We start from the raw sequence: 14,930 nt of genomic DNA, 5'->3' as shown, positions 1-14,930 counted from the left end.
CATAGGCCTTCTTCGGCATCGGGCATTGGCGTGGGGCTAAGTCCGGCCTCTTATCTCTGCCCTGCAGCCCCTGCACTCTACTCCCCGGCACCCGCAGGATCAGTCAGGGCAGTGTTTCCCCGGACAGACTTTGATGGGACAGCAGGGCACTTGGTCACAGCAAAATGGCCATATAGATCAAAATCAGGCGACCCTGTGGTGAAGGGTTCAAGTTCCCTTACTTTACAAACCAAGTTGAGATTCAAACAGAGCTAGTCTTCTGCCGGGGATCATGCAGCATTTGAGAAGAACCAGATCTGGACTTCAGGTCTCACAGGCCAATGTCATTTCTGCTGCCACGGCTCCTCCTGTGGGCTGCAGTCCAGACTCGGAAGAACTAGCCCATGGCTCCACTCAGCCAGCTCATCCTTGTTAAAAGGATGGCATCTGGTGAATGGATAAAGAAGATGTGGTATATATACACAATGGAATACTATGCAGCCATCAAAAGAAATGAAATCTTGCCATTTGTGACAACATGGATGGAACTAGAGGGTATTTTGCTTAGTGAAATAAGTCAATCTGAGAAAGACAACTATCATATGATTTCCCTGGTATGAGGAAGTGGGGATGCAATGTGGGGGTTTTGGGGGGGTAGGAAAAGAATAAATGGAACAAGATGGGATCGGGAGGGAGACAAACCATAAGAGACTCTTAATGTCACAAAACAAACTGAGGGGGGTGGGGGGAGAGGTGGGGTAGGGAGAGGGTGGTGGGGTTATGGACATTGGGGAGGGTATGTGCTATGGTGAGTGCTGTGAAGTGTGTAAACCTGGCGATTCACAGACCTGTACCCCTGGGACTAATAATACATTATATGTTTATATAAAAAAATTAAAAAAAAAAAATGGATGGCATCTGGGATGTCCTGACCCTATGTGGCAATCCGGTGTGCCTCCCTTCCAACTCTCCTCCACAGCACTAGTCAGTCACTGAACTAGGATATTCACAGCCATTCACTCTCTCGGTTTCCCTTTGAGGACAACAGGGGTGCGCTGGAGTCTACAGCGGGTTGCATCTGACTCCGGTCCCTCCACTCTCTCCACTAAAGTTCTATCAGTTCCCTGAGCAAGCAGACGAAAGGGGGGGGGGGGGGGGCAGACCACTCCCCAAGCGACTCTCTCTCCCTCCACAGCTCTGGTGTGCCTGAGAGACATGTTGTAGCAAGTGCATAGTACCTCTGTGGGGCAGACCCGTGAGGTAAGACCGAGATGTCCTGGTAAAAACTAGTCTTTTTTCAGGAGGGCACGAAGGAGAAATGGAGGTATTTTTAAGCAAAATACAGGATAACTGTCACCTTTTCCTCACTCCCACATGTATCTCATGGTCCTGTTTTGTAACTCATCCCTTCAGCGGTCTGCAGACTGGGCAACAGTCTAATAGAAATATATTAAATAAATAAATAATCATGTTAATTAATTAATATTAATTAATATAAATATACGAAGGAACACTTATGGCTAGAACTCAAGAAGCTCTCCAGGAAGAACTAGACTGCTTCCTTAAGTACAGCTGCGTGCATGATAAAGGCAAATACTTCAGCTTTTTTCACAGTCATCCTTTCTGGGGGTGAATCAGGAAACAAACAGAGAGATTACCGGAGGAGAGAGTGGGGCTCATGAGTCGTCTCTACCATCATCAACCGCCCTCATCACAACTACTACTTGCAGACAATTGGCCCCGCAGCCGGCACCGTATTGCGCGCTGGGCACACACTCAGTTCAGTCTCACAACAAACCATGCACTATTACGACTCCCATTTTACCCATAAGGAAGATGAGGCACAGGGGGTTAACTAATGGGACCTGGATCACGTAGCTAGGAAGTAGAACCAGATTCCAGAGTCTTTGCTCTTCAGCGCTTATGGTAACACATTTTATTCCCAACCTTCTAAACAGAGGCCCAGAGAAGTATAAGGTCTTCACTGAAATGAACAGGGAATGGAAAATCCAGAATTTGAGAACCCAGCTTTAGTGCTGTCATTTCTAGTTCGTGCGACTGCTTTCCCTCCCAGGCCCCCTTATCTCTTGCCTCAGACCCAACCACAGGACTCCCATACTTAAGTCCCTGCTTAAGGTCTCCCCACCAGACCAAGCCCTCTCCATTCTACTTAAACACAAGCACGGAAGCATTCGCAAATTAGTGGTTTTCTCCCTCTTCCCGTCTCCCAGCTCCCCGGTGTCCATGGGTCCAAGTTTCCACTTTGAAGAAGCGAATCAGATGGAGAAATACCAGCAGGTTTTGTAGCTGTTTTTTGCATATTTTAAAGCACAGCTATCATGGAAGCCTCCTTTAGCTCTGAATACTAATTCTTGGTATCTGTGGCAATCTTGTGTCAAGAACCCACCTTCAGATCTTTATGTTAAATCCCTAACACTAAATATTATCACAACTCAAAAGGAAAAAATCCAATAGTTCAATGGGTTGAAAACCAACCAACTTTGAAAAGGATTAAGTAGATTAATTAGCTCATGGGCAGAACTTTCTATGATGGAAATGTTTTCTATCTGTCCTGTCCAATACAGTCATTACTAGCCACATGCAGCCATCAAGCCTTTGAACTGGGGCGGGTACAACTGAGGTATTGATTTTTTTTATTTTCATTCATTTCACCTTTAAATTACACAGGGCAGGTGGCTCCCATATGGGCCAGCTGGGCTCCAGACCACCCTTCCCAGGACCCTGTGCTACTAACCAGGCATGGGGTCACACAGTAAAACCCAGTTGTCTGCTCTCTAAGGACTTCAAAGCAATGTGGGGAGACAAACCACATACACACACAGAGGTCAGCAGTGACAGTAAGAGCTACGGGAATTATAAAACAGCATCTTAGAATCTAGTTCTACAGAAAGAGCCCTTTATCCTTTGGCTACTGGGTTTACAAAACAGTCAACTACAGAAAGAACGTGTCAGCTGCTTGTACTATAGCTTTTGCGGTCCTTATATGTCCTGTGCTTGAAGTAGCTACACGCAAAGGGTCACCGCCCCTGCCAAATGCTTACTATCTCCCCAAGACACAGGAGGAAGAATGCGCTAATCAGGAGCTAAGCTCAGTGCAAACGAGATAAATCCAGTTCCTGTTTCTCTCATTTTATTTTCTCTTCCTAGCCTTAAGAATGAGAGAAAAAGAAAAAATGATCAGGGAGAAATATTGTCCATCTCTTGCTCCTTTTGTCACTTTGCAGGGCCCTCCTCCCTGGATGTTCCTCTCATCGGCACGAACATTTTCAGGCGGATTTCTACTTCTCAACCTGTTTTTCAAATTTGCCCTCTGAAGCCCTAGGCCAACTGGTTGGCCTGGAAGCCAACTTCAACCTTCTGCAAATAGTCGAAGAGAACAGGGAATAAAGGAAGGAAGAAGAGAGACAGATAGAAAAGGGAGAGAGAAGAGGGAAAAGGGAAGGAAAGGTAAATAGAAATGGCCCATAAAGGAACAGTGAAGACAGAGCAGCAGCTGATGGCCGTCCTCAGCATCCCTGTTCTCAAGGGGGTCTGCATCGCAGTTCTCTATCTTCTGTGGTTACCAGGAAGCGAATGGCATGACTATTTCGAGATCATTTGAGCTTCTTGCATTGCAACGTATGGCCGGTTAAGTACAGACCAAATTTCACTATCTTCACTTTTGTGCCTTTTGTGACAACACAAACAAAACAAAATCTACTGTTTCCCATGTAACCTCCCAATTAATGTGAACCCACACTCGTTCTTAACTTCAAATGGACTATTTTGGATCCACCACTTGCCTCATTGTGTTGGGCTTTACTACAGAAAGAACTAAAGTTTTTTAAAAGTGACAGAAACATGGCAATGGAGCATTAACAATAGACGTACATCTTGATGACACTCAGACCCAGTAATGAACTCTCACACAGGCTCTTGTATCTAAAAATTCTGAAGGGACTTCTAATTCTGTTGCTGCTGGAGACCTATTACAGGGAACCACAGTACGGTCCCAACCTACCAGACGCAACACTGCAATGACTTCAGAAAGGAAGGAAGCACACGAGGTACCACAGCATGTCCGCTCCTCGATCCTCCTGGTTACCCAGTGTCTCACCCACTGTTGCCAACACTAGCATTCCGTGAAAGTAGGATTGCAGTTTTCTAGAGTTCAACTTTAAAAAACCCAAAGTCCACAGTAGGTAGAGAGGGGTGAGTGGGGCCTAACAGAGAAGAGGCTGTCATTGGTGATAAAGATGGGAACCAAGACCCCAGTTTCAGAGTGCAGATGGTCTATAAGGCACTCAGGATCTTGGGCACGTCTGCTGAAGGCAGGCGGGGGGGTAAGGGAGGTCCTGCACACCCTCTTATAAGGCACGCCCCAGAGCTAGGTGATTGTATCCCCACTCTCATCCTCATGAACAACTCAGTGGGAAATGGATGAGGACCCCATTAAGACCTTATTATACAGGATCATCGGCTGCCAGAACTCACAGTGATCAGATCAAACACGTAGAGTTTCTAGAGGCCTCTCTGAGCCCCTGGGATGGTTTTTATGAAACAGAACCTCTCTTTGTAATGGGATTTTACCTGGTTGTACCTTTGAGAATAGCAATTTGGAAAGAGGAGACCTTCCTCTGGAAAAAAAACAAAACAAAAAAACACCTTAAATATAAACATCTCGATGCAAAAACCTGGGGGAAAGGTTAATCTATGGGAAGAGGGGGTTGCCCCTGAATGAGACTATTGTGATTTAGCTGGAAAAGCATCTCGCCTAGGTCCTGCTATCCTAAGAGGCATGGTCCGGCTTTGTTTGATTTGGCACTGGTATTCTTTTTACAAAACAGGATATTGTTTCAAGGACACAGGCACGGAAGTTTACAAGGTGACAGTGGTCATAGGAATGTCTAAGTTCCTATGAGCATTAGGCTGCTTTCTGCTGCTGGACCCAGTTTTACTTCTACTATTCCCCGTGTTCTCAAGAATTCTGACAACTAGGCTGCAAAAGAGCATTTAGAAATACAGCTGATCGAGATCTAATCTGTAAGTGCAACCACTAGAGCAACAAAGTCTAATAAAGTGGGAGGAGAGTTCCAGACATTTACAAATCCAGCAGGATGTTCTAGGCTAATTTTCTCCTAATGAGATAGATCAGAATGAGTGTTCTGACCGGTCACTTAAAGGGCAATTCAATGAAATACCCGATCCTGGATGGATCCTAGACCAGAGGAAGAAGAGATGCTATCAGTCAAGGGCTTTACTGGGTCAATCAGCAACACTGGAATACAGACAGTGAATTAAAATATCATATCCATATTAAATCAATTGAGTTGAAAATGACCACTTTTTTTTTAAAGAGACTGTCCTTATTGTCAGGAAATACATACCAAAGTATCTAGGCATAAAGTGCCATGCAATGATTTAGAAAAATTACTGTACATATGTACAATAATGACTTATGATGGGGCAGCATCCTGATAAATGCAGCACAGGCTGAAAACACCATTTAATACAGTAAGTCATGAGTGCATTTAATACATCTAATCCATTATGCTCAATTAAAAAAAAATACACCTCATCTACCAAACATCACAGCTTAGCCTAGCCTACCCTAACCATGCTCAGAACACTCTTATTAGCCTACACCGGGCAAAATCATCAAACACAAAGCCTATTTTGAAATAAAGCGTTGACTATCTTAGGTAATTTACTGAATGCTCTACTGAAAGTGAAAAACAGAACAGTTATTTGGGTCCATAATGGTTATAAGCGTACTGGTTGTTCACCCGTGGAATCTGATGGCTGACTGGGAGCTGCTATTGTCCAGCATCATGAAAGAGGATCATACTGTGTATCACTAGCCCAGGAAAAGATCAAAATTCATAATCTGAAGTACGAATGATTTCTACTAAAGGCATATCATTTTGGCATCATCACAATATTAACAAATGTTAAACTGAACCATCATTAAGTCGGGGACAGTCTACATATATATACTGTATATCATGTATTATAAAACATCAGGCGCACCTGGGTGGCCCAGTCTGTTAAGCGTTTGCCTTCAGCTCAGGTCATGATTCCAGGGTCCTGGAATCCAGCCCCACATTGGGCTCCACACTGAGTAGGAAGGCTGCCTCTCCCTCTTCCTCTGCCCTTTCCTTCACTCATGCTCTCTCTCAAAGAAATAAAATCTTTTAAAAAAATTATATTATACATACTATATAACATTATGTGTAACTAATATTATATGTAACATATTAGTCTATATTATATATATGTCATAATACGAAGTCTGTATGTATTTTTATGTAAAAAGTGCGAAAAATAAAGCAAAAGGGCAGAATTTGACAATAATTCAATCTGGACAAAGATATACTGGTATTCTTTGTACTATCGCAAATTTTTCTGAAGTCTGAAATTATATCCAATCAAAAATATACTTTATTAAAAAGGAGGGGAGAATTGAAGCCTTTCTTCCCCAGCTGGGTTGCCAGCAAAGAGATGTCTTATTCAAGTCTATGCAGGCTCTATCCCAGGTAGGATGTTGGCCTCAGTCTGATTTTCACTCGGTTTGGTCATTCACACAGACTAGCAAAAGGAAGCAAAATAAAGGTGTTTTGTTTTGTTTTTTAAACTGTCTCTAAATATCTGATTATAAAAATTCCATGTGCTTATTATAGAAAATTTGGGGGAAAGAACAGAAAACTAATAAAGAAAATGAAACATACATAAATTCCACCATACCCCACCAAAGTGGAAGAAACATTATTTTATTTTGGTGTATTTCTCTTCAGTCTTTTTCCCAAAGTTTTCAGAATTGGGATTATATTGTATGAAGTATGTAGCCTGTTTTGGTTTTATTGTTTTCCTTTAACCTAATATTAACATTTTCCTATGTCATGGGTAAAAAAGTAAAAAAAAAAACAAAACAAAACAAAAAAAAAACCTGATTCAATCTTCAATGGCAACAAGTTTTCCACTATATGGATATGCCATAATTTACTTATTCACTTCCCTAAAACTGGACAATCGATTATTTTCAATTTTTACTTATTACACATAATGCTGACTTAAATGTGTAAGACCTTTGTGCTTAAATCTTTTTTTACTATTTCTGGTTTATACTTTTATGACAGAGTCACAAAAATTAAGTTACTGGGGCAAAGGGTATAAACATTTTTAAGATTCAATGCAAAAAAAGGTCAAATGACTTTTTTTTTAAAAAATGTGGCCTATGCCTTTGTCTTTAAGGAAAAAGGAGACACCCGGAGGGGATTATCAAAACTTGGGGCTGACAGCTCAGGGAGGGTTTAAAGAAAGGGAAGTTACTGCGTCAAGCTCAAACCTGCAGTCTTCAGACCAAATTTCGCTGCGGGACGAGTTCTGTAAGCTGTTGCTTGTCTTCAGAAAAGGAAAAACTGAAATGTCCTGGCCTGTATCAAGGCTGACTGCTGGGCAGAAGATGTAGGGTCCGGCCTCAGATGATAACCAGTATATTAAGCTTAGAGTCTCTACAATCTAAAAGATCTTTCTATCCTCCTGATAGAAATGGGATCCTAAAAATTCAAGGAGGGGAAATGCACATGTGAGAAAGTGATAGGAATCTCTAAGCAAGGTTCCAATTCAAAAAGGCAGACTTCATTTAAAAAGTTGGATTTTCAGCCCTCTAACTTTTCAGTAGTCTGGTATTGTAGAAGCAAGCTACCCAACAGTAAGAGGAGACGTGGAGTCAGGCCCGTCGTCCTGAACAAACCACCAGCCTGGGTCAAGGACACTGCCAAACCTCCAGGAACACTACCTCCTTGCTTGTTAAATGACACGTTGAACAAAGTCCCTAGGTCTCTGGTGTGTCAACAGTCTCCTTTAAATGTGCCAAGGGGAGAAAAGGGCAGAGTGGTTATTCTCTCTGAACATATTATAGCCAATGCTGACCATGTCACTTTTCATAACACAACTAGATCAAATGGCCTTTGGTGGATAGGAACACCTAGAAGCTTAGCATTTCCCCCTCTTTCTGGCAGCAAGGACTGAGAAAGGAAAGGCAGAGGGATGTGTGAGCAAGGAGAAAAGAAGGCTCACCGTGGCCATTGCAGTAGTAGATCCACTTCTCCCGGTTCTGGGTCGGTGTCGTGGATTTCTTCAGCCCTGCCTTTTCCACAATGGCGCTGGGATCCTGCCGGGGCCCCTTCTTCAGAGTCCTTGAGCTTTTCCGGATACTGCATACCACTATCACCACAAGCACCAGCAGCAGGAAAAGCACAATCATCCAGGGCAAGTGTTCATTGATGTCAAAATGCTTGTGTAAGTTCTGTCTGGGGTGACCCCTCTTGAGACCTTTGATGGGCGTGCTGGACTTCTCACCCCCAGTGGCCTCCATGGACGGCAGCAGCTTCAGGATGTGTCTATGGTGGGGGCCTTGCTGGTGGCTGACTACCTGGAGGTTTGGGAGGGTCTTGTTCACGCCTTCCTCACCCCTCGCTGAGCTTGTGTTGTCAGGGACTGTCCCTTCCTGGATGCCACTCAGTACCTTTGGTCTAACAGAGGCAGAAGAGTTGGATTCTGTTGAGTTCATGCCTAGAAAAAAAGGAGGGGGGAGAGCTTTTCTATATCTGGGGATCTGTATATGCCTCCTCTTCCTGCTCATCGCCAAGCCAGGCCAGATAATGAAAGAAAAGATGAACTCTGGAGCTTAAGAATAAAGTGTACTGCACATTTTCGTAAAGACTCTAACAGCACCTTTATGTGGAAGGTAAGAACTAAACTTCACAGCTAAACTTGCTTCCTCATGGCCAAGTCAACAGCATCTCAGGGACCCACCATCTGAACTCCACAGAAGCTTCCCCTGTGCTTCACATGCAGAGCAGACTCATGTATGCTCAGGGCTCTAGTCAGCTCTTCAAATTGGGTCAATTATTCACAAAACTAGCTCCAATTGAATCCCTTTATTCTTCCTTTCCTGCTTTTTGGCCATTTCAAGATACAATGGTAAAACTGACAATATGACTAAGCTAGGGAAAAGAGCTCAAACTTAAATCCAAATCTGACCAGTGAAAGCTCTGGTGAGACCAATCAGTGAATAAAACAAGGCAGGACTTTCTTAGGATTTATTATTAAGAGATAAGTTTTGGGCTGACAGCTTAGTGGACTTCCTTCAGAGAAGCTTCCGCAGTAGTCTTCACTAAGGAGTGTGAGAGCCAGGTATTTCAAGTCCTAAGATACAGGACCTGGATTGCATCATTCCGTGAGAAAACTTGCACAGGTCATTCCAGCTCTCTGAGCCTGTTTCTTCATTTCAAAATGGCGGTCATAAGGCCCTCCTTACAGAGTTACCATGAAGGTCCAATGTAATCACACATGAAGAGTATGCTAGAAAGCACAACTCAAGTTGGCAATCACCTCAAGAAAATTAACCAAAAAGGATTTGGGAAAAAAAGAATAAATTTTATACTCTGCCCGAGACCCAAAATCCTCAAGACAGCTAGGATACTCAATGAAGGGCATAAAATTGAAATCGTTCAAAAAAATTAAACTTATTATTTTCCAGATGTGAATGCTAGTTATCTTCAGCAGGCTACAAACGTGTTCATTTCCCAAAGCTTCTAACTTTCTTTCCCCTTTTTTGCCCCACCTTGGTTCCCATATTTATCCCTCCCTTCCAGGCATCATGGTATTTTCTCCTCCTCTTCCTTCTTTCCTTCTGGCTATGCCTATCCAGGATTGATTCCATGTTGGAAAGCTTTGAATCTGGAAGGAACCTTGAACATCTAAATCATTCATGTATTTGACAAGTTTGAAACCAGGGCCTGAAGAAGTGACTTACATAAGGTCATGCACTGTCCTTATTTCTCTCATTTATTTTTTTTAAGCTTGATGTGACCTAGTTTTTAGATATCTGATCCCCCCGAACAGAAAATCTGAGTCTAAATGTTTCTAATACATCCAAAGAAGAAAGATTAAATTAGCCACAAAATGGAGGCCCCTTCTATAAGGGGTGACTTTGGAATATACAAAATGGAGAAAACATCCTTGATACAAGCCCATGTTGGGTAGTTCCATTGGGCTCAAAGACTTTTTCAAATAATTAACACATGAGGTTAAGTTACCTTTGGGAACATAAGTGGAGGAAGGGACTTCATGGGATTCCATGTGCTCCGGGTGTGAAAAGATGGCTGTGCCAGGGGCAGGTGAGGTCGTGCTGGAGGACAGAAGTGGGCCACAGACATTGTCTGCTTCCTTGGTCCCCGGCTTGATCACCACCAGGTTCTGACTCAGACAGTCTGTGTATACTTTGCATTTCATCACACTAGAAGGCACATCAGAGAAGGTACCCCGAGCACACTGCTTACACCGCACGTCCTCGGTCTCCGTCCCTTTCTTCCGCACACCCCAACCCACGGGACACACTGTGTGGGGGGCGCAGGTACCATTAAACTGGAACATGCCAGGTGGGCAAGCACATTCTCGGTCAGTCAAGGCAGCACAAGGTAATTTCTCAACCATTGGCCGTGGGCATGGCTGACTACAGTCATGGCATTTCTCTATGCCATTCTCATGCCTGGTAAAGGTCCCCATAGGGCAACTGCTACAGACACGCAGGCTCGTGTTGGTACAGTGCTCAGACACATAGGTTCCTGCCGGACACTTGTCACAGGTTAGCACCTGGCCGGTGGCATGGTCAACATGGCGGTATTTGCCAACAAGATTTGGGGCCTTCGGGTCTGGCTGAGCGGTGGTGATGCTAAGGAATCCGAGCTGAAAGAAAGAAAAGGGGAGAGAAAAGGAACAAAACCGAGAAGGGGTTACACAGGAACAGAGGAGAAGAAAGGATGGAACAATCCCAACACCACCACCATCATTTCCATTAAAGATCTAACCAGTCCTGCAGCCTCCTAATACTACTGGAGCAACACAGTAGAAGGAGAGAAATACTCCAATTCCATCCTGGGGCCTGATCTACTAGCTATGAAGCTTTGGTTTTGTTCCATGACCTTTGCCTCAACTTCCTTCTTTTCTGTCTGTTCAATGGAGCTGAGAATACTGCACAAATCGATTATAAAATTCAATTGAGAATATGAACATGTAAGCACTTTTATTTTCAAAATGCTATACAGAGGGTCCTGGCTGGATCAGTTGGTAGAGCACGTGACCCTTGATCTCAGGGTCATGAGTTCAAGCCCCATGTTGGGGACATAGAGCTTACTTAAAAAAAAAAAAAATCTTTTTTTTCAAAGTTAAAATTTTTTTTAAAAATTGATGCATAGAAGAGAAAAATCCTAATGCAAGAAGAAAATAACTTGCTGAGTAGCTGTCTTCCTTCCCATGGTGCAAATGCTGTCATTTCTTAGTACCAGGATGAAGTAATGGAGAAGTGGGATGGAATACGGTCTGGCTGCTTCTGCTAGAGCACCAGATTACGCACATGGACTTCAGTGATAATGTCGGAGTTTTTCAAAGGTTTTGTCTATGCAAAGCCAAACATCTTTCAGTTTTGGTTTTGTTTTACTTGCAAAACAGAGGCAGGCCCTTGAAATTCTTAATTTTCTTTAAACAACAGTGTTGTTGCTTTTAGAGGTATATCCTGTTCGCTCAGCCCCTAAAGGCCATGGTCACACTGGAACATGGACCTGCAGACACCTAGGAGGTCCGGGCACAAAGCTGGGCCCAGCAGGGACTCCACCCAAGTAAATTTAATTCATAGGACAGAAACTTCTCCCAGCTAGACAGGATTTTATAGTACCTTCCCAACTGAAAAGTTGGGAGATAGGAAATTATATTTGTGGTAGTAAATCCTGAGGTCCCTCTGAGGGCGGGGGGGAAATGTTTACGAATGAATATTGAGAGAGAGTTTTTCTGCATGAATGAAGATTGAGAGGTTCCAACGGGGAAGTTTCCATGGTCTTCTACAAAATGGAGAATGGTTCTGTGTCAAGAAAATAGTGGCCATGGGGTGCCTGGGTGGCTCAGTGGGTTAAAGCCTCTGCCTTCGGCCCAGGTCATGATCCCAGGATCCTGGGATGGAGCCCCGCATCGGGCTCTCTCCTCAGCAGGGAGCCTGCTTCCTCACCCCCCGTCTGCCTACTTGTGATCTGTCTCTCAAATAAATAAATAAAATCTTTAAAAAAGAAAATAGTGGCCACCCTGTACAATCAGATGTCCGTCAGGGCAAGCTCCTTCCAAATTAGTACCAGGAACTAACAGAATAAAACAAGAATCTCTTCCAAAATTGATCAGAGCTCCCGTCTTGTTAGCACCTTGAAAGTTAACCCAAGATTCAGTTCCCCTCCACCTCAAAATTTAACAATTTGAGTCAAAAGTATCTCCCTTGAAGTCCCTTATCCTGTCTCATACCTGCCTCCAGTTAAACAATACCGAAAACAAATTTCTGGCTTGTGAGAATCTATTCATCCTTTCCTTAATGTGTGACACACAAAAAAGGGCTAGTGGTTGATTTTTCTCAGTGAGAAACTTAATGGCATTTTGGACTGAAGGAAAAAAAAATCTCGTTTGATAATGGTAAATTTTGTACTATCTCCCCTTTCTGCTTTCTGGCTTTCTTTCCTGTTCTTGGTCCCTCAATTTGCAAAATGAGCCCAGCCACCCTCTTCTGCATCTGGCAGGTGTACTAGATGGAGGGCACAAAGCCACCGCCGTCATGTGGAGCCCGGTTCCATTTGGCAAGCACTTAAGGAAAATCTCCTCCCAGTCTCCTTGATGTTAAGGACCTCCCAGGAGGTCGCAAAAGGGCCCCTGTTCCGTATTTCTCCGAATTCCTTCCCATCTAGTTTCTAAGTGCAAAAGCACTTTTAGATGGCCACAGGGTTCTAGAATTTGAAAGATGTATAAATAACCTAAATGGCAGGTTATTACACTTGTGCAAGCGAGTTAAAAGCAGAGAAGGTAACGGGAGATCTGGTCAGAGGGCAGAGGTCGGGGACAAACATCACCCTGCTGTGCTGTGGGCTCTGAGTCTGGCCCCCTACCTGTGCTGGAGGCTGGGCAGTCAGCCAGGTACATACCCCCAGAACAGGGTGGTGGTGAACAGCACCATGTGTGCGCTTGTGTGTGTGTGTATGTGCTTGTGTGTATGCATGTGTGCACGTGCACATGCCCAAGCATAAGGTTGGGGCTTGTCTTCCTGCAGCTTCCCTTCTTTCCCCAGGACACACACTTGTTGGGGATCCATCAGCCCCCCCCAACTACCAAATTACCAGAGGTCCCCCCAGCAGCACACAAAACCCACCTCCAAATCCCACAGCACCCACACTCTTCCCCGCTCATTAAGCAAGATTTTTCAGTTCCTGCTTCATTTAAAAATAACCAATCAAGTTTCTAACTAAAGCAAAGCCCGGGGCTCTTTAATAGCATCATGTGAAGTAACCCACTTTAGACAAGGTGCCTCTGTAAATGGACCTTTCATTACCCCAGCTTACAGGCGGCAATTCCAGCTCCTACACACGGAGTTAACAATGATGCCTCAGGATCTCACCGGGACTGAACACTAGAAATGAGATCTGGGCAAACACTAGGCATGACGAATGCACTGGACAGGTATTTGTTGAAGACCTACTACGTGTGTACAAGGCACTATGCCACAGGCTGACAACAGAACCGTGCAAACTCTATTTCAGCCCCACGGAGTATATTTTCTAAAGCAGGACAGACGGAAACACCTAATTACATCAGGAATTACTTAATTAGAACTGAGATTACTGCTGAGGTGAAACACAAGAGTCCTGTGAGGGGCAGGTGAGCAGGTATTTCCCAGCTGAGGGATGCTGCAGAAGTGTGTAGACTTGTTCTGAAGGACTGTAATTCTGGGCAGGGAGAAGGGACAGCAGATTAGGCAGAGGGAGCCCCACAGCAAAATCTGAAACAGAATGAAGCTCTCCCTCAAATGAAACACAGCAGCCATAGTTAAATCTGGAGAGGCTCCACGTTTTGATCCTAATCCAAAATGCAATGAGAAGTCATTCTTTGTTTATATTGGAGGGTGGAGGGGAAGAGACATATAAACACATTTGTGAATAAAAAAGTTAACTGGCAGCAGAGTAGAAGGTAAAAGTGGTTGGGGCGAGAGTGCATGGAAAACACCACTCAGAAGGTGAAATTCAGGGGTGGCTTGGGATAAGGGGGTCCATAGAAAGAGAAGACCGCAACAGATTTGAGAGGTCAGGGCAGCTAGATTTGGTGAATGATTACCTATGGAAGGAAAAAGAGGGAAAAAATCAATATCTTCAAACTGGACTCAGGAGACCCCAGGATAGAACACCATTCTTGAGCAGGGAGGGTGCACCTGAGGGCCCATGGCAGGGTCCGGAGGTAGGGCTCTGAACTCCCCATTTCTGCCTCAAACACAAGAGCTCCAATTCACCAATTTGCAAAAGAGGGGTGAGGCAGGCCAAGTAAGAATTCATTTGAAGGAAGGATGACTCCTTAAAGAAGTTTGAAAATCACGGCACTTGAGGGGCCTCTAAAATCTCCTCCAATTCCAAAGTTCCAAAACCCATCTGAGCTACAAAGCTGGAGGACCTGTTCCTTGGGTTCTTCATGATCACCGAAACCCTCCTGTAGGGAAGAGGTGGCAACATCCCTTTCCCTTAAGAGAGACACGGGTGGCCCCTGGGAAGTTACTGCCCTAAAGCCTTTTAGCTGCCTGAAAGTTGGTCTAGAACTAGAACTTTTCCTACTAGCAGGTCCTCCAACTTTGTAAAAATGATGTAAACATCATCCCCAAAGATAGTTCTGGGGCTGAAGCAATGGGCAGTGGAGAGGGGGTAAATCACGTTCAAAAAAACAATATTTAAGAATGTTTCCAGGTGCCTGAGTGGTTCAGTTGGTTAAGTGTCCAACTCTTGATTTCGGCTCAGGTCATGATCTCAGAGTTCTGAGATCAAGCCCCACATTGGGCTCTGAAGTCAGCACAGAATCTGCTTGTCCCTCTCCCTCTGCTC

At 44.1% G+C, this 14,930-nt stretch overlaps 1 protein-coding gene across 1 annotated transcript in view; it reads right to left on the bottom strand.

The window, feature by feature from the left end:
- The window catches only part of LOC111147813 (TNF receptor superfamily member 21), a 67,078-nt gene that overhangs the window by 36,409 nt on the left and 15,739 nt on the right, over positions 1–14,930 (bottom strand). The window contains exons 2-3 of the mRNA XM_022504060.1: positions 10,083–10,731; positions 8,059–8,553 (exon numbers count right to left, since the gene is read on the bottom strand). Coding sequence (XP_022359768.1) covers positions 8,059–8,553; positions 10,083–10,731 — 1,144 coding nt within the window. The remainder of the gene's footprint in view (positions 1–8,058; positions 8,554–10,082; positions 10,732–14,930) is intronic.

Source organism: Enhydra lutris, unplaced genomic scaffold (genome assembly GCF_002288905.1).
Source record: "Enhydra lutris kenyoni isolate GAN:26980312 unplaced genomic scaffold, ASM228890v2 scaffoldscaffold17, whole genome shotgun sequence".
NCBI lineage: Eukaryota > Metazoa > Chordata > Mammalia > Carnivora > Mustelidae > Enhydra > Enhydra lutris.
The sequence above is the reverse complement of the archived record's forward strand: the minus strand, read 5'-3'. Positions and strand labels throughout refer to the sequence as shown.